Source organism: Rhinichthys klamathensis, unplaced genomic scaffold, assembly GCF_029890125.1.
Source record: "Rhinichthys klamathensis goyatoka isolate OS25496 unplaced genomic scaffold, OSU_Roscu_1.1 h1tg001065l_1, whole genome shotgun sequence".
Lineage (NCBI taxonomy): Eukaryota > Metazoa > Chordata > Actinopteri > Cypriniformes > Leuciscidae > Rhinichthys > Rhinichthys klamathensis.
Window position 1 is genome coordinate 1 of NW_026607327.1, and position 23988 is coordinate 23988.

A 23988-nucleotide genomic window follows, 5' to 3' on the forward strand; every position below is an offset into this window, starting at 1 on the left:
TCTGTTGGACTCTATTGAACTCTATCTGTTGAACTCTATCTGTTGAACTCTATCTGTTGAACTCTATCTGTTGAACTCTATCTGTTGAACTCTATCTGTTGAACTCTATCTGTTGGACTCTATTGAACTCTATCTGTTGAACTCTATCTGTTAAACTCTATTGAACTCTATCTGTTGAACTCTATCTGTTGGACTCTATCTGTTGAACTCTATCTGTTGGACTCTATTGAACTCTATCTGTTGGACTCTATTGAACTCTATCTGTTGAACTCTATCTGTTGGACTCTATTGAACTCTATCTGTTGAACTCTATCTGTTGGACTCTATCTGTTGAACTCTATCTGTTGAACTCTATCTGTTGAACTCTATCTGTTGGACTCTATTGAACTCTATCTGTTGAACTCTATCTGTTGAACTCTATCTGTTGGACTCTATCTGTTGGACTCTATTGAACTCTATCTGTTGAACTCTATCTGTTGGACTCTATTGAACTCTATCTGTTGAACTCTATCTGTTGAACTCTATCTGTTGAACTCTATCTGTTGAACTCTATCTGTTGAACTCTATTGAACTCTATCTGTTGAACTCTATCTGTTGGACTCTATTGAACTCTATCTGTTGAACTCTATCTGTTGGACTCTATCTGTTGAACTCTATCTGTTGAACTCTATCTGTTGGACTCTATCTGTTGGACTCTATTGAACTCTATCTGTTGAACTCTATCTGTTGAACTCTATCTGTTGAACTCTATCTGTTGAACTCTATCTGTTGAACTCTATCTGTTGAACTCTATTGAACTCTATCTGTTGAACTCTATCTGTTGGACTCTATTGAACTCTATCTGTTGAACTCTATCTGTTGGACTCTATCTGTTGAACTCTATCTGTTGGACTCTATCTGTTGGACTCTATCTGTTGAACTCTATCTGTTGAACTCTATCTGTTGAACTCTATCTGTTGGACTCTATCTGTTGGACTCTATCTGTTGAACTCTATCTGTTGGACTCTATTGAACTCTATCTGTTGGACTCTATCTGTTGGACTCTATCTGTTGAACTCTATCTGTTGAACTCTATCTGTTGGACTCTATCTGTTGGACTCTATCTGTTGGACTCTATCTGTTGAACTCTATCTGTTGGACTCTATTGAACTCTATCTGTTGGACTCTATCTGTTGGACTCTATCTGTTGAACTCTATCTGTTGGACTCTATCTGTTGAACTCTATCTGTTGGACTCTATTGAACTCTATCTGTTGAACTCTATCTGTTGGACTCTATCTGTTGGACTCTATCTGTTGAACTCTATCTGTTGGACTCTATCTGTTGGACTCTATCTGTTGGACTCTATCTGTTGGACTCCAGGTTTGTTGTTCCCGCAGTGAAAGCGTGTTTACGTCCGCTTCACAATCCCGATATTAGCGCATACAGGGACACGGAACTGGAAGTTTGTTATGCTATGTTTAATATAACACAATTCTACACATTGTTATTTCATGCAGTTATGCACTACGGTGGTAAAAAAATTGACATCATGATGAGATTCAGTCCATCAGTCAGTGAGGCTCATTGGTAACTAGCGTTAGCTCCCGCGGCTCCGGATGAAACCATTAGCGCTCCTGCAGGATCTGCGGAGAGAGTCCGGAGAGTCTCCATGATGTATAAAACACAAGAATGAAGCGGTTACAGCTCTGACTGACACACACACACACACACCCAGATGATTGACAGCCTCATAACCCCGCCCCCAGCAGCTGTAGCTCCGCCCGTAAGGCCTGGCTCCGCCCCAGTTTGTCGAGCTGCTCGCGTGTCGGACTGCTCAGTTCCCCGGACCGGATCTTGAGCTGGAGCTCCTCCACCTGACGCAGCTTCTTACGCAGGCTCTTGATCTTCTTGGCTCTCTCCGTGGGGTCCGAGGCTTCGGGTTCTGGTTCTGGATTCACCCGCTCCTCCTCCTCCTCCTCTGTGATCTTCATCGCGTGCATCTCCTCGCTCACGGCCCGCTGCTCCTCCTCCTCCTCCTCCTCCTCCTCCTCGGGCCGGGTCTGGATCTGCTGCTTGCGCTTCTCCTTGCGCTTCATGTTGCGTTTGGCGGTTCTGGAGAGTCCATCGCTGTGCTTCTCGAGCGCCGGCTCCGGGTTCATGCCGGGCGGAAGGTCCGGTTTACTCTTGAAGAACTTCACGTACTTGTTCTCGTATCTGAGGAAACAGAGAGACTCGTGAGTGACTGGCGGTTCGTGACGTCAGCGCTCGCATCACTACTGTGTGTTCGACGCAAGGGATTGTGGGTCGAGCGCTTACACCGGCACCTCCTCCTGCGGGACGTAGCCGTCCTTCACTCGCCGCGGTTTCCTCCAGGAGCCGTCAGGACGCTGCGTAGCGGCGATATACTTACCTGGAACACACACACACGCACGCAGAGACAAACACACACAGACAAACACACACACAGACAATAACACACAGAGACAAACACGCGCACGCACACAGAGACAAACACACACACACACACACACACACGCACGCACACAGAGACAAACACACACACACACACACACAGACAATAACACACGCACACAGACAAACACACACACAGAGACAAACACACACACAGACAATAACACACAGAGACAAACACACACACACACACAGACAATAACACACAGAGACAAACACACACAAAGACAATAACACACAGAGACAAACACACACACAGACAATAACACACAGAGACAAACACACACACACACACAGACAATAACACACAGAGACAAACACACACAGAGACAAACACACACACAGACAATAACACACAGAGACAAACACGCGCACACACACAGACAATAACACACAGAGACAAACACGCGCACACACACAGACAATAACACACAGAGACAAACACGCACACACACACAGACAATAACACACAGAGACAAACACACACACACACACACACAGACAATAACACACAGAGACAAACACACACACAGACAATAACACACAGAGACAAACACACACACAGACAATAACACACAGAGACAAACACACACACACAGACAATAACACACAGAGACAAACATGCGCACACACACAGACAATAACACACAGAGACAAACACACACACACACACAGACAATAACACACAGAGACAAACACACACACAGACAATAACACACAGAGACAAACACACACACACAGACAATAACACACAGAGACAAACACGCGCACACACACAGACAATAACACACAGAGACAAACACACACACACACACACAGACAATAACACACAGAGACAAACACGCGCACACACACAGACAATAACACACAGAGACAAACACACACACACACACACACACACACACACAGACAATAACACACAGAGACAAACACGCACACACACGCACGCACACAGAGACAAACACACACACACACAGACAATTACACACGCACACAGACAAACGCACACAGACAAACACACACACAGAGACAAACACACACACAGACAATAACACACAGAGACAAACACACACACAGACAATAACACACAGAGACAAACACACACACAGACAATAACACACAGAGACAAACACACACACAGACAATAACACACGCACACAGACAAACACACACACAGAGACAATAACACACAGAGACAAACACACACACACACACACAGAGACAAACACACACACAGACAATAACACACAGAGACAAACACACACACACACACAGACAATAACACACAGAGACAAACACACACACAGACAATAACACACAGAGACAAACACACACACACACACACACACAGACAATAACACACAGAGACAAACACACACACAGACAATAACACACAGAGACAAACACACACACAGACAATAACACACAGAGACAAACACGCGCACACACACAGACAATAACACACAGAGACAAACACACACACACACACAGACAATAACACACAGAGACAAACACACACACACACACAGACAATAACACACAGAGACAAACACGCGCACACACACAGACAATAACACACAGAGACAAACACGCACACACACACAGACAATAACACACAGAGACAAACACACACACAGACAATAACACACAGAGACAAACACACACACAGACAATAACACACAGAGACAAACACACACACACAGACAAACACACACACACACAGACAATAACACACAGACAAACACACACACACAGACAATAACACACAGAGACAAACACACACACACAGACAAACACACACACACAGACAATAACACACAGACAAACACACACACACAGACAATAACACACAGAGACAAACACACACACAGACAATAACACACAGAGACAAACACACACACAGACAATAACACACAGAGACAAACACACACACACACACAGACAATAACACACAGAGACAAACACACACACAGACAATAACACACAGAGACAAACACGCGCACACACACAGACAATAACACACAGAGACAAACACGCGCACACACACAGACAATAACACACAGAGACAAACACACACACAGACAATAACACACAGAGACAAACACACACACAGAGACAAACACACACACAGACAATAACACACAGAGACAAACACACACACAGACAATAACACACAGAGACAAACACGCGCACACACACAGACAATAACACACAGAGACAAACACACACACACACACAGACAATAACACACAGAGACAAACACACACACACACACAGACAATAACACACAGAGACAAACACACACAGAGACAATAACACACAGAGACAAACACACACACACACACAGACAATAACACACAGAGACAAACACGCGCACACACACAGACAATAACACACAGAGACAAACACGCGCACACACACAGACAATAACACACAGAGACAAACACACACACACACACACACACAGACAATAACACACAGAGACAAACACGCGCACACACACAGAGACAATAACACACAGACAAACAAACACACACACACACACAGACAATAACACACAGAGACAAACACACACACACACACACACACAGACAATAACACACAGAGACAAACACGCGCACACACACAGACAATAACACACAGAGACAAACACGCGCACACACACAGACAATAACACACAGAGACAAACACACACACAGAGACAAACACACACACAGACAATAACACACAGAGACAAACACACACACAGACAATAACACACAGAGACAAACACGCGCACACACACAGACAATAACACACAGAGACAAACACACACACACACACAGACAATAACACACAGAGACAAACACACACACACACACAGACAATAACACACAGAGACAAACACACACAGAGACAATAACACACAGAGACAAACACACACACACACACAGACAATAACACACAGAGACAAACACGCGCACACACACAGACAATAACACACAGAGACAAACACGCGCACACACACAGACAATAACACACAGAGACAAACACACACACACACACACACACAGACAATAACACACAGAGACAAACACGCACACACACACAGAGACAATAACACACAAACACACACAGACAGTCAGACAGACACAACACACAGACACAACACACACGCACACACAGACAGACAATAACACACAAACACACACACAGACAACCACACACGCACACAGACAGTCACGCACACACAGACAGACAATAACACACAGACAAACAAACACACACCAGAAAGACACAACACATGCACACAGACAGTCAGGCAGACACACACACACACACAGACAATAACAGACACAGGCAGACAGACACACACACACACACACACACACACACACACACACACACACACACACACACACACAGAAACACACACGCCGAGACTCAGTATTTTAAAGCTCTTTGATTTCTCTGAATCTAAAGACATTACTACACACTGAAAACTCTCGTTTACTGCTTACTGAAATTACCTCCATAAAGTATTTAATAATTATTATAACAAATAATGCTGTTAAACACTACACTAAATAATATAAATGATCATTGTCATTTATTGTAGATATTCTCTTGTGTTGTTATTGTGAGCATCGCCGCGGAATGTAGAAATACAGCAGAAGATTCGGACGCTTCATTAGTGTCGCGATCAGCGCGAGACACACACACACACTCTCTCTCTCTCTCTCTCTCACACACACACACACACACACACACACACGGACGACACCGCGCATTGTCAGTAACTTGCATGGCGATGGGAATGTATGACTATCTACTGAGAAATGTGTGTTTGTATGTGAAATGCTTTACCAGATTCATCTGTCACATAGGGGGTCGCCATCTTTAACAAAGACTCACTTCCGTTTCCGCCGTGTTTAGGATATAGATCACAACATCCGGTAGGTGGCGCTAATGATCCTAGAGGTGAAGGACCATTGATAATAATAAGAAAAGCATTTTTTTTTTTTATTCAAGCAACATACATTTTGTACAAATACAAGTATTAAACATTACACATACAGAAGAAGAAGCATTCGTTTGTTTGTCAGTAAGAAACGCTCATTTAATGAACAACATGATCCTAACACTGTTTATCCTATCTAGCCACTTATCAATGTAATATTTTATAGTAATATTACAGTACATTTACACAAAAACATTGTTTTTAAAAGGTCTCGACCAGATTTTTAAAGTAATTGAGATTGATTATTAATTATTTTTCCAAATTTTCAGGTTTAAAGCTCAACATTGGCAAATGTGAAATTATTACCACATGAATGTCCTCTTAAAACGGCATATAATATTCCGATCAAAACATTTCTAAGGACGAGTTCATGATGGAAAAGCAAAATGTCTGGAATAGATGAAGGAATGCAAAGGGATTTGTATATTTTTGGAAGGATTTATTTAACAGAACGTCTATTTGTATATCCTGCATTTTGTCTCTTTATTTCTAATAGAGCTATTAATACCATTAATCAAATTAATTAAAATTTTATGGAGAAAACGTGTGCACTATATAAAGAGAGCACAACTTATACAAGATTATGAAAATGGTGTTTACAAGCCTTAGACTTTAACTGTGTGACCGGAAGGGTGAAGGTCTAATGGCTTGACATTTTTATAACAAATGAAACTAGTTTCTGGTTTTGCATTCCCGATACATTCAGAAAATTGTGTGGAATTGATTTCCTACTGTTTCCAGCCAACCAGCGATCTTCCTTTAACCAGCAGATTTAGTTATAATGAAAGTTATTATATGACCCCCAGATGTGCAGATCGGGTCCCGATCGGCTGGAAGCGTTTGCTCAATTCTTCATTATGGGTGGAAGAGACTTCTGTACTAAATATGATTTGCAATGTGAGCGCAAACTGTTTTAAATGCCATTCCAAAAAGTTGTATAAAGATAGAGAAGTTATTCACCCATATAATACCTTCTGCCAACATGCCGATCCCGTCGCGACCCCAGAAGCTGTCGGATGATTCATTCATAAATGCAGATGTATAAAGACGAAACCTTATTTTTCTGTATTCAAAAGAGCCTTATTTGTAATGACTTTCCATCATTGTAATGTATGAAAATAAAAAGGCCCAGAAATTTGTTGGAATAATAAGAGACCCCTTCTTTCTTTCTTTTTCCTTCAAATATATGTAATTTTCTTTATATTTTTATACTGATATGTTCCCAGCTTAATACTTGTTTATCTGCATTTATCAATGCCATTAATGTACATTTCGTTTTTATTCTTGGTGTTCAATAAAGAGAGACATGTCCTATGGCTCCTTTAAGATGTATGAGTCCTGCAGTTTGTTCTACAATATTACAGTTATACACGTCAAACATGATGTTAGTAAGAGTTTTCTACAGTAACGGCTCCTCAGCTCATACATGTTTATTCTGCAGGGCTAACTGTCAACATCTACCTCCTGTTAGATCAATATTGAACTTTTAGTTTTAATGAACCTCGATGGCATTAGTGGCTCAGTCGCGCGCACGGATATAAACCAGGCCGGAAGTGACTGTGGGGCGCGCGCTGGCTGAGCGGAAGTGACGCATGAGCCGGCTGGAAGAAAAGACAGACGTTCGTACATAAGCGATCGCAGACAAGTCCAATAAAGGAACACACACTGCATGTGTGTGCGCCACAGACTCCTGCAGGTCGTTCAGGTAAGGGTTTCCCCTCATCAGTCTCGCGATCGGACGCGTCTGTCGTCCGTCACGCAACGCGAACACCAGCTTTCACACGTTTGGAATGTAAATAGCAGCGAAAGTGATCATCTGCTCGTCATTGGTGTGTGTTTCTCTCGGTTAGCATACAGTAGCTCAGCGGCTAGCGGAGGCGTTGCTAAGATACTGCCACATATGCGTCGCGCGAGCCGCGATATTATTGATAATATGAACGCGCTCCTCGAATCCCGCGCGTTATTATAACCTCGTTCGATCTACTGAAGAATGAAATTTAAATGGAAGGAGAATAATATTTGTTTTAGCACGAATACATCCAGATGTGTGATTAAAGGCCATCAGTGATGAGGGAACTAGAACATAAACAGAGTTTCAGAAGCTTCACTGAAGGATCCGCGTGCAGTGATTGTTTTGACACCTGTCAATCATCGGTCACAGCTGTAGATGTGGCGTGTGCAGTGCCACGTCACCGCGCTTCCCGCCTCAGGGATCAGAGATTCAGGATCTTCTGGCTCGGTTTCGCCTGTTCCGCGGGACCGGATCCGGACCGGAATAGTTCCCGCTCACTGCTGGGATACTGATTGCGTCACAGATTCTGATGCTGGGCTTCACCTCTTTGGTAAACAGTGTTCGTGTTCCTCTGGGTGTAAATATAGCGCTGAATGCGGCCTCACCTGTTCGACGGCACACAGGTGTGTGTGTGACGCAGAGATAGGTGTGTGTGACGCAGAGACGGGCGTGTGCGCGAGTCCGAGTGTGTGCGTGTTTGCATAGTTTAAGTTTCTTTTTCCTGAGAAAGGGATTCTTATGGTTATTGCGCTCACAGAGAGAGTCTGGCTGAGAGACTTCACTGCTCTACTGATTTTCGAAAGATAAAACACTGACAGCGAATTTAAAGGTCTCGCGCTTTTAAAATGACAGTAAATTAGAGATGAAGGTTAGAGATATGCAGATGTGGAGTTTATCTTCCTTTGATTCAAAGATATAGAAAGGAACTCAAATCAGTGTCATCAGGATTATTTCCAATATTCTGTAATATTCGCATGTATTGTTGTAAGATGTTGTTTGGAAAACATGCAAAATTGTATGTTAGTGATTTGAAATGGTTCTTCCTTCCGGTGGCTTCACTTTCTAGACTCCAACAACTGGATTACATTATTGGGTAATATTGTTATAAATGTAAAATGTGCATTTATGTACAAATGTAATTTTTTATTACTAAGGGTTAGGCGACAGGTTCTCTGACGGATCACGGTTTCTCTTTTCATCGCTTCACTTCTGAGATACTAGCAAATGCAAATACTGACTAAATGTTCCTCTGCGTTCCTGTTTTGAGATTTAAAGTGGAAACATTAAACACAATGTCACTTGTTTAACTGCAGATTTTCTCTCTCCCTGTAGAATTGCAGCTGACTGAGGAACAGGAGGATGGCGAGGAAGGGCGGTTATAAAGGTGAGGTTATATGATCGCTGGGTTAACATTACAGAAGAGAGATATTATCGCAGTTGTTCTGAAGATATAAAGTTTAGCCTAGTTTTCTAAAGTTTTTCATGAGTTTTGCAGCTGCTTTCAGACGCTCCTGTCGTTTAACGGTGAGCATCGTAGCCAATCGGGGTCTATCGCAGAGCATCGTAGCCAATCAGGGTCTATCGCAGAGCATCGTAGCCAATCAGGGTCTATCGCAGAGCATCGTAGCCAATCAGGGTCTATCGCAGAGCATCGTAGCCAATCAGGGTCTATCACAGAGCATCGTAGCCAATCGGGGTCTATCGCAGAGCATCGTAGCCAATCAGGGTCTATCACAGAGCATCGTAGCCAATCGGGGTCTATCGCAGAGCATCGTAGCCAATCAGGGTCTATCGCAGAGCATCGTAGCCAATCGGGGTCTATCGCAGAGCATCGGGGTCTATCGCAGAGCATCGTAGCCAATCGGGGTCTATCGCAGAGCATCGTAGCCAATCGGGGTCTATCGCAGAGCATCGTAGCCAATCAGGGTCTATCGCAGAGCATCGTAGCCAATCAGGGTCTATTGCAGAGCTTCGTAGCCAATCAGGGTCTATCGCAGAGCATCGTAGCCAATCGGGGTCTATCGCAGAGCATCGTAGCCAATCGGGGTCTATCGCAGAGCATCGTAGCCAATCAGGGTCTATCGCAGAGCATCGTAGCCAATCGGGGTCTATCGCAGAGCATCGTAGCCAATCGGGGTCTATCGCAGAGCATCGTAGCCAATCGGGGTCTATCGCAGAGCATCGTAGCCAATCAGGGTCTATCGCAGAGCATCGTAGCCAATCGGGGTCTATCGCAGAGCATCGTAGCCAATCGGGGTCTATCGCAGAGCATCGTAGCCAATCAGGGTCTATCGCAGAGCATCGTAGCCAATCGGGGTCTATCACAGAGCATCGTAGCCAATCAGGGTCTATCACAGAGCATCGTAGCCAATCGGGGTCTATCGCAGAGCATCGTAGCCAATCGGGGTCTATCGCAGAGCATCGTAGCCAATCAGGGTCTATCGCAGAGCATCGTAGCCAATCGGGGTCTATCGCAGAGCATCGTAGCCAATCAGGGTCTATCGCAGAGCATCGTAGCCAATCGGGGTCTATCGCAGAGCATCGTAGCCAATCAGGGTCTATCGCAGAGCATCGTAGCCAATCGGGGTCTATCGCAGAGCATCGTAGCCAATCGGGGTCTATCGCAGAGCATCGTAGCCAATCAGGGTCTATCGCAGAGCATCGTAGCCAATCGGGGTCTATCACAGAGCATCGTAGCCAATCGGGGTCTATCGCAGAGCATCGTAGCCAATCGGGGTCTATCGCAGAGCATCGTAGCCAATCAGGGTCTATCGCAGAGCATCGTAGCCAATCGGGGTCTATCGCAGAGCATCGTAGCCAATCAGGGTCTATCACAGAGCATCGTAGCCAATCGGGGTCTATCGCAGAGCATCGTAGCCAATCGGGGTCTATCGCAGAGCATCGTAGCCAATCAGGGTCTATCGCAGAGCATCGTAGCCAATCAGGGTCTATCACAGAGCATCGTAGCCAATCGGGGTCTATCGCAGAGCATCGTAGCCAATCGGGGTCTATCGCAGAGCATCGTAGCCAATCAGGGTCTATCGCAGAGCATCGTAGCCAATCGGGGTCTATCGCAGAGCATCGTAGCCAATCGGGGTCTATCGCAGAGCATCGTAGCCAATCGGGGTCTATCGCAGAGCATCGTAGCCAATCGGGGTCTATCGCAGAGCATCGTAGCCAATCGGGGTCTATCGCAGAGCATCGTAGCCAATCGGGGTCTATCGCAGAGCATCGTAGCTAGTGATCGACCGATGTATCGGTTTACCGATATTTTTCCCGATATTTAAGCATTTTCCCATAATCGGGTATCGGTTTTGTAATATCGGATTCGCCGATTAATGGCGCCATCTTGTGGCCGTTTTGAGAATTCCGCCATTGCAGCCCGCGTCTGAGGAGATCAGTCAACAACAACTCTGTGCACAGGTAAGTATATGTTCTACTTGCTTTGCTTTAATTATTCAACTTTATTTAACATAACAGGCATGCAGAAATGAGATTTGAGACATAAATGCCTGATATAGTTTATTTATGCAGCTTGGTTCTAAAAAATTCAGACGAACTCATGGAGTCACGTAGCGTAATCCGTCATGTCCTGCCCCAATAAAGACGTAACTTTACATGAATTAAATAAAACAGACATGAATGAGTGCATGTTGAAAATAAAAGCGCTGAATTTAATTCTCTATCTGTTGTATTTGCTCACCATTAGTCTCGGAAAAAAAGTTCGTTCATATTGCTGAGCACTCACTGGGTTGATGATCAGGAATGTTAAAGCACGGCCACTGAATGAAACTTTTGACAAGATTATCTTGTTTAAACACCCTAGATTAGGCTATATGATCATTTACTACATAGCAATTATTTCGCTAATTCACATCTAAATATACCGCTTTGTGGAAATTAATTATTTATTATCTGCACGCGCGATCGCGGTTGAGTAGCCTAAGTTATAGTTCTGTGTAAATGCATAGATAAACAGCACTTTGTCAGAAAGCATTTCATGATCTAGACCGACAAAAATATTATTAATTATTTAATAACATACGAGTTGGAAAATGAAATGATGTATATGCTGTTTTGTTTGTTACTTTCCTGACAATGTTATAGCTAATGTTATTCAGTGAATTAATATTACCCAGTGAATTATTCCTCATTCTTTAAACCTATTAAACGGCACATAAACCTTCTAAAACAGTTTAAAATGAATTACATTTCTGCAAAGGTGATATGACTCCCCTGTCAATTATTTTCTCCATATGAAAACATTAGACTTTTAAAATTTATTTTGCCAATTGTTAACATTGTTGCTGCTGATGCTTATAAATTATATGTATAATTTAGATATAAATTATATAATGCAATAATAAAGTTACACTACTAAAATAGCTATGCAAAAAAAAAAAAAACCAGGTAATTTAGATTTTTTCCCCCCAATATGTTAGAATAATTTTTGTGCTTTATTTTTTACCTCATCAAAGCTTTTATTTTTAAACAAAGACACTTGTAACAGTGCACTTTATTTTATGTTTTATGTTTTTTTTTTTTTACTTTTTTTTTTTTTGTATGCAAGGAGGGAGTGATTGTTATAAATAAAATGGTTTGTCCAGTTCATTTGTGTTGTAATAATTGTCAAAAATAGAAGTATAACAATAAATAAATATCGGTTCTGCATATCGGTTATCGGGCACATAAACATGCAAATAATCGGTATCGGTATCGGTTATAAAAATCAATATCGGTCGATCACTAATCGTAGCCAATCAGGGTCTATCACAGAGCATCGTAGCCAATCAGGGTCTATCGCAGAGCATCGTAGCCAATCGGGGTCTATCGCAGAGCATCGTAGCCAATCAGGGTCTATCGCAGAGCATCGTAGCCAATCGGGGTCTATCGCAGAGCATCGTAGCCCATCGGGGTCTATCGCAGAGCATCGTAGCCCATCGGGGTCTATCGCAGAGCATCGTAGCCAATCGGGGTCTATCGCAGAGCATCGTAGCCAATCGGGGTCTATCGCAGAGCATCGTAGCCAATCGGGGTCTATCGCAGAGCATCGTAGCCAATCGGGGTCTATCGCAGAGCATCGTAGCCAATCGGGGTCTATCGCAGTCACAGAGCATCGTAGCCAATCGGGGTCTATCGCAGAGCATCGTAGCCAATCGGGGTCTATCGCAGAGCATCGTAGCCAATCAGGGTCTATCACAGAGCATCGTAGCCAATCAGGGTCTATCGCAGAGCATCGTAGCCAATCGGGGTCTATCGCAGAGCATCGTAGCCAATCGGGGTCTATCGCAGTCACAGAGCATCGTAGCCAATCGGGGTCTATCGCAGTCACAGAGCATCGTAGCCAATCGGGGTCTATCACAGAGCATCGTAGCCAATCGGGGTCTATCGCAGAGCATCGTAGCCAATCAGGGTCTATCACAGAGCATCGTAGCCAATCGGGGTCTATCGCAGAGCATCGTAGCCAATCGGGGTCTATCGCAGAGCATCGTAGCCCATCGGGGTCTATCGCAGAGCATCGTAGCCCATCGGGGTCTATCGCAGAGCATCGTAGCTAGGGCTGGGCGATATGGCTGAAAACTGTATCACGATATCAGTGTTTCATATCGGTCGATATCGATAATTATTGATTTTTTTATGACCCATTTAAAATAAGGACCAGGAGAAAAAATATATTACATTTAAACATTTTTATTTTAAACTTACCCTTCCTCTGATTACAATCCCAAGACAGAAATGTCAACACAACCATGGAAAACTCAAATAATCGAATGTAAACATAAGTCTAAATTCACAATCAGACCTGCAAACTCCTCAGAGTAAAAAAGGTGACAGTGGCGCGGCGGGACGGGGGTGAGGGGGGTTGTGATCGTACGTGCCCCCTGCTTGATTTCTTTTTTGAGACATCACGGTTCGGTACGATTTCGGTACAATGGAGTAAAAAGCAAAACAGAAATATATTAGGCATTTTTATAAATGTCTTAAGCCTTGTATTTTTTAAATAAGTTTTATTAATAAAGGCATAGAACCAGTTTATTTATAGTGCACTGATAATAGTTTTATATAATTGGTTTATTAATTAAACTAATAAAAAGATAGATATGAGATATGTTTGGTAATTGTACCTGAATGAATTTAAAATTAATTTGCTATATTTCAGATCAATACATTTGTTTTCCTTAATTTTAATTAACCCTAACTTTATTCTCATCAGAATTATAAATAATTGATTTCCGTATAAAATAATCTACCAACATATTTCACTTTCTTTTTTAATCAATGTGTAACTTAAAAATAAACAGATTAGTGCTCTGTTTTGAGGACAAGAAATGAAAACCAATGCGATATGATGAATGTCCAAAAGATGGAACACACAGACTGTTTTAAAAAGGGTTGGATAAATATGTTTTGCTTTTAAAACGGTGTGTGACAGTTGTAGATTACAGTTTGACAAGAAATACAGTGTGACAAAAGCACAATGTTGTGTTTTATTGCGAGTATAGGCCTACACAAATATAAGTAAACACTTTGCAGACTGAATGATGTCCTGTATTAACAAAATGACGGAGTATGTTTTTATGTCTCCACTGTTCGATCGCGCCCGCGTGTCTCTCTCTCTCTCTCTCTCACGCGCGCGCGCGGAGTCGGACACACACACACACACACACACACACACACACACTCCAGCATTGAAATCTTGACATCGCAGCCTGTTCATTATGCTGTGTTCACATCAAACGCGAATAGAGCGAATTATCCAATAAGGTTTCGCAACTCTAGCCTGCATGGCATGCAGATGAAGGGCACTCATTTTCTGCTTATCAATCGCCGGTTACTGAAGAGGAACCCAGCAGCACGAGACAACGATATGGCGCAACAAAACTGACACGTTACATGATTGCCTGAGCGTGTCACTCCCTACGTTGCTAGGTTACCAGAGAGCGCGCGTGCCTTTGATAATGCAACCAAACTTGCTTCGCAACCTGTGGTTTCTTCCGACGAAGAAAAAAAATATCGAACGTTTTATCGAACACATTTTTTATTGATATCAATCACGTGTCTATCGCGATACATATCGTTATCGTTTTATCGCCCAGCCCTAATCGTAGCCAATCAGGGTCTATCGCAGAGCATCGTAGCCAATCAGGGTCTATCGCAGAGCATCGTAGCCAATCTGGGTCTATCACAGAGCATCGTAGCCAATCGGGGTCTATCGCAGAGCATCGTAGCCAATCGGGGTCTATCGCAGAGCATCGTAGCCAATCAGGGTCTATCGCAGAGCATCGTAGCCAATCGGGGTCTATCACAGAGCATCGTAGCCAATCGGGGTCTATCGCAGAGCATCGTAGCCAATCGGGGTCTATTGCAGAGCATCGTAGCCAATCAGGGTCTATCGCAGAGCATCGTAGCCAATCGGGGTCTATCGCAGAGCATCGTAGCCAATCGGGGTCTATCGCAGAGCATCGTAGCCAATCGGGGTCTATCGCAGAGCATCGTAGCCAATCGGGGTCTATCGCAGAGCATCGTAGCCAATCGGGGTCTATCGCAGAGCATCGTAGCCAATCGGGGTCTATCGCAGAGCATCGTAGCCAATCGGGGTCTATCGCAGAGCATCGTAGCCAATCGGGGTCTATCGCAGAGCATCGTAGCCAAACGGGGTCTATCGCAGAGCATCGTAGCCAATCGGGGTCTATCGCAGAGCATCGTAGCCAATCGGGGTCTATCGCAGAGCATCGTAGCCAATCAGGGTCTATCGCAGAGCATCGTAGCCAATCAGGGTCTATCGCAGAGCATCGAAGCCAATCAGGGTCTATTGCAGAGCATCGTAGCCAATCAGTAGCCAATCAGGGTCTATCGCAGAGCATCGTAGCCAATCAGGGTCTATCGCAGAGCATCGTAGCCAATCGGGGTCTATCGCAGAGCATCGTAGCCAATCGGGGTCTATCGCAGAGCATCGTAGCCAATCGGGGTCTATTGCAGAGCATCGTAGCCAATCGGGGTCTATCGCAGAGCATCGTAGCCAATCGGGGTCTATCGCAGAGCATCGTAGCCAATCGGGGTCTATCGCAGAGCATCGTAGCCAATCAGGGTCTATCGCAGAGCATCGTAGCCAATCAGGGTCTATCGCAGAGCATCGTAGCCAATCAGGGTCTATCGCAGAGCATCGTAGCCAATCAGGGTCTATCGCAGAGCATCGTAGCCAATCAGGGTCTATTGCAGAGCATCGTAGCCAATCAGTAGCCAATCAGGGTCTATCACAGAGCATCGTAGCCAATCAGGGTCTATCGCAGAGCATCGTAGCCAATCGGGGTCTATCGCAGAGCATCGTAGCCAATCAGGGTCTATCGCAGAGCATCGTAGCCAATCAGGGTCTATCGCAGAGCATCGTAGCCAATCAGGGTCTATCGCAGAGCATCGTAGCCAATCGGGGTCTATCGCAGAGCATCGTAGCCAATCGGGGTCTATCGCAGAGCATCGGGGTCTATCGCAGAGCATCGTAGCCAATCGGGGTCTATCGCAGAGCATCGTAGCCAATCGGGGTCTATCGCAGAGCATCGTAGCCAATCGGGGTCTATCGCAGAGCATCGTAGCCAATCGGGGTCTATCGCAGAGCATCGTAGCCAATCGGGGTCTATCGCAGAGCATCGTAGCCAATCGGGGTCTATCGCAGAGCATCGTAGCCAATCGGGGTCTATCGCAGAGCATCGTAGCCAATCGGGGTCTATCGCAGAGCATCGGGGTCTATCGCAGAGCATCGTAGCCAATCGGGGTCTATCGCAGAGCATCGGGGTCTATCGCAGAGCATCGTAGCCAATCGGGGTCTATCGCAGAGCATCGTAGCCAATCGGGGTCTATCGCAGAGCATCGTAGCCAATCGGGGTCTATCGCAGAGCATCGGGGTCTATCGCAGAGCATCGTAGCCAATCGGGGTCTATCGCAGAGCATCGTAGCCAATCAGGGTCTATCGCAGAGCATCGTAGCCAATCGGGGTCTATCGCAGAGCATCGTAGCCAATCAGGGTCTATCGCAGAGCATCGTAGCCAATCACGGTCTATTGCTGAAACGACATGAGTGACAGCTTCAGTATTTGCTTCTCCATCGTCGGCACTAGCCGTTCTCAGGGCTAAAGCTCCCCCTGTAGTCAATCATTTGATCCCTTAAAACTCATCTTTGATCTCCTAATTTACATATTTAAACGTTTTTTCCTTGAAGAAAATGTCTTCATGCCTTAAAGTATCTTGAATGTAACTCTACACCCTTGCCTCATTTAGTATGCGCGGTTCTATGAATATGCAAATGAGCCCCGCCTCCACTCACTCACGCCGATCTGCTTTCGTTCTCCACTGTGAGTCTGAGTGTAATACTCATGCCTGAGTTGTTGTCTTGGTAACGCAAGAGTTTACAGATAATATGAGGTGCAAATAGCAACTGTCCTATGGAGGATGATCAGATATTTATTTAATTTTATTATTAATTTGTGTTTACGGCACTCAAATAGCGTGCTTGGCCATGGTAGCCAGGCAACAGACAAGTGACCGATCCTGAGCGGCGACATCACTACACGCTGTTCAGAACGGTTGCTAATAGGCCTATTTCACAAAAATGGCCGCCGAGACCGGAAGTAGGGTAAACTCTTTTCCGGTGAAAGCGCTAGCAGTTACAGTCGGAGGACAAATGCGGAGACTATAAGCGGTTGCTTACCTTTTTATGTTTCAACCCAAAGAAGAAACAACCCTATTGATCACTTCACAGCTTTTCGTGTTTTGCGGGTTTTCATGGAACAACCGGGGAGAAGTTAAATCACGCCAGACGCGTGTGAAGGAGGAAGCAGATGTTGAAATAGTGTGTTGATTCCGGTTCGGGACTGATGCCCTGACAAAACATGTTTATATTGCACTTGATTGTTACCCAATTTACACGTCATGCACTTTTATTTATTATTATTACCTGTTGGCAAATTAAAATTGTTTGTAGAAGTTGTTTTCTGTAACTTTCTTTCCTTTTTACCTGGGTGCGCTTTGTCAGGCCTGCTGTTTACTTGTGCAAGCAAGGGCAGCTGGGACATTTATTAAACGTATAAAATACTTTCCAAACCGTTACATATAGTCTTATAAATTCAGATGTTTGTGGTTTAAAAAAATAAACATATTGGAATAATTTTTAAAGTTGTTTGACCAAATAATATTATTTAGTATATTACTGAATATAAAATTGCATTATATATTAGTAAATATATTCTCACATTTTTAAATATATGAAAATGACTTGTTTCTATGCACAAAGTGACTTGAATGACATGTTTCATTCAATATATTGTAATATATTAACACCATATATTATTCTGTATGTTTTCAAATATACTGTTAAACCATTTCATATATTGATCATTCATATAGGGAATATTTTCTTTTCATAAGGGGACCCCAGACAGTTAAATATTATTTTGTAACATGATTTTTTTTTAAAACATGTAATATCAATCACTTCATTCATGTTTTTAGTCTAACAATTTTTTTTATTTGCCTTAATTTCATTATTAGACATACTAGCAACGTTAGGTCAAATTCACTGTAAAGATGTACAATTCTTAGTTTCATTCATGGTAACATGAAAAAGGAGCCATAATCTAGTAGTGGAAGATTGCTGCAATCTCCTGGACTAACACTTAATAACATGATTTTTTTAACAAAAGCCACTAGATTTCACTCATAGCCTACAATCAGACATCATTTCAATTTATTTATTTATTGTTTTTCGATATATTAACGTTAAATGTGAGCTTAGTCATCAAGTGTCATGCCAAAAATGAATGGAACTTTTTTTTATGTAAGCACTAAGCAAACGTCAAGAATTTGTCCAATTTCGATCTTTTCACAACTCCCTGAAAACTATCAACAAAACGGACAACATCTGATATTCTTACTTTTGTCAGATAACGTTATATGAATGACTGGGAGAGAAAACAAGCTGTTCAAAGTCCATTTTGAAAATGAACGGCGATTCGGGCGGGCGGCGCGACCAGAAGTCTTTTTGCCGTCTGTGTCTGGCGTGATTTAACCTCTCCCCAGTTGTTCCATGAAAACCCGTAAGACACGGAAAGCTGTGAAGTGATAAATAGGGTTGTTTCTTCTTTGGGTTGACATAAACACCATAAAAAAGGTAAGCAACAGGACTAAACCGCTTATAGTCTCCGCATTTGTCCTCCGACTGTAACTGCTAGCGCTTTCACCGGAAAAGAGTTTACCCTACTTCCGGTCTCGGCGGCCATCTTGTGAAATAGGCCTATAGGGGTGGGAATCTCTAGCCACCTCACGACTCGATTCGGTTACGATGCGATGATAAAACGATTATCGATGCATCTTTTTCTATACAGATTTTCTTTTTCCTCACTGTGTGACTACTTGGTACTTTTAAAGCAAAATATTTGTAATGATCCATAATGAATTTACTTCCAATATATTTTAATAAACAAATGGAAGGGATTAGGCAATAAATGTTGTGATAGAGTTTGTAATTCGCTTTGCCTTCTCCGAGTTGGGTGGAGGCTTTTAGGCCCTGTGTCCACCAAAAAGTTTTCACACGGCTGGCGTATTTTTTCAATGGGAGCGCCGCGCTATTAAAACGGCATGTGCGTAACCAGGCGCTGAGCGTCTTTTTCTCGCTGAAGCGCTGAGCGTTCTGGGTTTTGTGTTTTTTAGGGTTAGGGTTAGTTAGGCAACTGGTTTTTACCAGTTGCCGAGAGTTGAAGAATGTTCCACGTTGGGTAAAACACAGCGCTCATCACTGTCACTTTTCACCCAGCCGTCCAATCCCTGGAGGAGAGGCGGGACAAATACCACAGCGACCAACGATCACATTCTGCTTGTTCAACGCCAACAGATGACAACAACAAGCATAGTAACGCAACAAAATAATTTAAAACAAGAGCCAGAGCAAATACTTTACATTGTATCGACTTTTTTAGAAACACAGAAACAAACTATCTGTGAAATGAGATGCTAGTAACACTTCCGCGGATACTCCTTATCATAGCAAAGCGTCTCAACTGTAAAAACAAACAAATCGCTGTGCTGCCAAAACGCTCTCAAGCGCCCACAGCTAGGCGTTTCCAGCCGGCTAAAAACGCTTTGGTGGACACGCGGCCTTAAGGTTGTCCTGGTTTTCACGTCAGCGCCGTTTGATCTGCCGTGTGTTTTATAACAGAATTCTGTGTCGAATTTGAATGCTTCCAATTAGATTTCGCTGCGATGTTATTAATTCTGCGGTGAATTCAAACGCTTTCTCACTGGATCTCCCAGCGCTGTGTAATAACAGTGTCGCGTGATTGAGATCGGCCCACGAGTAACCCTGCTCTGAGCTCGCGCTGCGCTAAACGGTCCGCGCGCCACAGCTCAAACGGGTAGCGCGGTTTCATTTCACTTTCATTTCATTTGCCGTTTGATGTTTCTCGTATGTAACAGAAGTTCCAGTTCTCATCAATTGGACAACGTCCATATAAGCCAGAGTTACGCTGTTAATGCGCTATAGGGTGCCGGTCGGCCCCTCGCTCGTCCGTTACGCGTGTCTGTGCACATCTGCACACCGCAGACTGTCCAGGCGCCTTCGGCCTTTCGTCAACATTACGTTATCAATTAACATTTAGAATAATATTGATTTTTGACATTTGTGATTCGATTCAGAACCGTCCGCATCGCGATGCATCTGAGAATAGGTGTTCCCCACCCCTAGTTGCTTACCCTGCTGAGGATTCTGGGCCGAGAACGGTTTGTAATCGTGCTGAACCAGGCTCAAGTGGGAGTATAACTGGAGCCGTTCGGCCCGATGGCTATCACGGTTAGAACTCGCTTTGTGTGTCTTAACTTTTTGTAGGAACTTTGCACTTTTCTATAGGTTTTCACATTTTTATATTTGTATGTTTAAGTAAATATGAAGTATGTACTTTGCAGCTATAGCTGTTCTATATAGATCTAGATGTCTCTTATTATGGCAGTGACCATTGAAGAGCCGTCGTCCTACTCGCCGATGATCTGAAGCATGTTTCTGTCTCAGTCTGTGCTTTTATTAGTTTTATCTTACTTTTGACTTTCTGTTGTTAGAGACCTGAGAACATTAAAGCACTGATAACATCATTTGTGCCTTTTGTTTATGGCTTTTATCTTGGTTAGTGAGGATTCGTAGCCTGCATTCAGAGTTAGAGCAGATGCAGAAGCGGGAGAAAGTGGTCATGTGACCCGCTGATTCACTCTTTCTGTCGGGCCTCGAACGCTCTGGGACTGCTGGATGCCCTTCACATGAGGATCTTTGGAGTCTTTGGTAGAAACACAAATCATGTCTAAGACTAGACTACGTTTGCACTCAATGAAACATTTCTTTACTTCTTTCTGTGCAGTTTAGATGCTCTGTCTGCAGTCTCCAGTTTTGTTTGGCAAATGAAAACTTTTCGTTTCAATGACTTTGCAAATTCCTGGCCTGAACTCTGATCGAGTGTGTGTGTGTGTGGCGAGGCTAAACGGAGTAAAACACACTGTAAACTGTACGAAGCAGCATCTTTTGAACAGCCTTTGACCTGATTAAAACACACGTCACTGCAGTCCGGCTGCTTTATGGCTGGGATTTCTAACCAGCTGTATGCCTTATCAGTTTCACCGTTCAAGGGCTTGAGAAATATTGCTTAAAGAGAAATCCACACACTGCAGCTTTAAAGATTCTTTGTGTAAATTGTAGGTCTGCCTTTTTGTTATTAACTTGAAAATCTGCACTGTAATAGTCACTGTACCAGTAAAACTGCAGTCATTTATCAGTTTGGTTATATTGCAGATTGGCTGGGAGAGATAGTGTGTGAGTTTAAAAAAATTCTAAAGTTTTTGGTGCTAAATAGGGAAAGGATCTCCCGCCAGCAGTCGATTTAGATATTCTAGGTATTATCAACTGATCAGAACTTTGAGATCGCAATAGACGTGAAGGACTATAATGCGTTAAGAGCTCACTCAAGTACTGGGAGCTAAACCATTCAGTGCTTTGTAGGTAATCAACAATATTTAAAAAATTATACGATGTTTAATAGGGAGCCAATGCAGTGTTGACAGAACCGGGCTAATATGGTCATACTTCCTGGTTCTGGTAAGAACTTGAGCGGCTGCGTTTTGGACCAGCTGTAGTTTGTTTATTAAGCGTGCAGGGCAACCACCCAGTAGAGCATTACAGTAATCTAGCCTTGAGCTCATGAACGCATAAAGTCCAACCTTGCGCGGACCTTGACGACCCCTGTGGTCAGCGCAGTTGTCATACTGTGTAAAGATATTCAACAGGTTGGATGCCAACATCTTGCCGCTTTCTGACACAGTCTGTGCATTCGTTGGATCTTTGGCGTGATCGGCTGATTCATAATAATGTTGCATGATGTTTCCCAATTTCGCTGCTATGTGCAAGAGACTGATAAATATCTCTCCTTTGATCAACACAGTCGCTCAACATGTTGAAGGACTGAAACAACAATTCGGCCGTTACTTCAGTGAGGATTAGGGTCAGAGACCTAGGCGCCGAGGAAAAACACCAGATATTCTCCATTCATTTTAACCAATAATAATAAGGAATGATTGCAGCTTTCAGACAAGACTTTCTTCTCATTTTTATAGGTAATTTGAGGCCGTTTCTATGGCGTTATTTTAATGACAAATGTCAAGAGCGCATTATTGTAACGCGAGAGGGCATCCATGTAATGAATCTCCACTCGCAGAAGGATTTTTCACTCGCGCACAAAACTGGACGTGCGATCGCAAATATACAGTGGTCTCACGGCTCTCGCTCAGATATGGTGTGTGTGTGTGTGTGTGTGTGCTCAAACGCTGTGCTGTGCGCTCGTGAATCTCGTTCTTTCTACCAAATGATTGGGGAGGCTTTAGTTCCGAAAGGTTGAGACCCTCTGATCTAGTCTATAAAGTGGTATATAAATAAACGTGACTTCACTCGAGTCCCGTAGAGCTTGTGCAAACAAGACCACGTTGCTATTATCAAATACTTTTTTTTTTTTAATGTTTGCAGTTTTCTAAATTTTGTTGTGTATTTGATTGAGAGGAAAGCGTGCAGCACATATTTACATATTCATCTAGCCGTCGCTCTCAGCAGTGTAAGGCTGCTCCTGTATTTACTCCTAAATGAAGAACGAAAAAGAACTTTGCTGTGAGTATATCGGGGCTTAATGTACTTGTGTGAACTAAGCAAAAATACAAGAATGGGATTGGAAGTTGATTTCAGCAGATACTTCATATTAAATGATTCTGATTCGGATCAGGGGCAGAAAGCCCTAATCGGGATTCGGGACGTCCCTCCCTGGCTCTTCTCTTGACCTACATATTTTTGGGGGAAAGCTTTACCGAGATCCTCTGCCAAGACTCTCTCCACTGATGAAGTCAAGCTGCGATTTCAACTGAACACGTGGAAATCTCTAAGAATGTTTCCTCCGCTCTTCTTCCTCCAGATGTGTCAGGAGTGGTGTTCGACACGCACTCAAAAATGGTGATGTCTCAAGGAGGATCTTTTGAGAAGATGAAAGAAAAGGTACTAATGGCTTCTTGTGTTTGTCTTGGGGACCGTTTACACAGAACGAGAGACGCTAATGGTTCTGAGTGAACGGCCCCTGCCAGCCTGAAAATGCAATGTGAGATTTGTTGGCTGTTATTTATGATGCTCTTTGTGTCCGTGTTTTTCTCTCTTTCCAATGAACTGGGCGGCTGCACTCACTG

General features: G+C 43.5%; 2 protein-coding genes across 3 annotated transcripts in view; one reads left to right on the forward strand and one right to left on the reverse strand.

Annotated features, from left to right (window-relative positions):
* Positions 1-1444: 1444 nt before the first annotated feature.
* pym1 (PYM homolog 1, exon junction complex associated factor) lies at positions 1445-6407 on the reverse strand. The gene is made up of 3 exons (XM_056244732.1): positions 6300-6407; positions 2298-2391; positions 1445-2195 (listed from the first exon to the last, which is right to left on the reverse strand). The coding sequence occupies exons 1-3, from the start codon at positions 6328-6330 to the stop codon at positions 1730-1732; spliced, it is 591 nt and encodes a 196-aa protein (XP_056100707.1). The 5' UTR covers positions 6331-6407; the 3' UTR covers positions 1445-1729.
* Positions 6408-8004: 1597 nt separating this feature from the next.
* Positions 8005-23988, forward strand: part of spats2 (spermatogenesis associated serine rich 2) — a 28253-nt gene continuing 12269 nt past the window's right edge. Inside the window, exons 1-3 of one of the 2 annotated variants that reach the window (XM_056244729.1) lie at positions 8005-8158; positions 9578-9629; positions 23724-23803. In XM_056244729.1, coding sequence (XP_056100704.1) covers positions 9605-9629; positions 23724-23803 — 105 coding nt within the window. In that variant the 5' untranslated portion in view covers positions 8005-8158; positions 9578-9604. Of the gene's footprint in view, positions 8159-8736; positions 8869-9577; positions 9630-23723; positions 23804-23988 lie in introns of those variants that run through there. The other variant, XM_056244730.1, reaches the window with a different exon arrangement.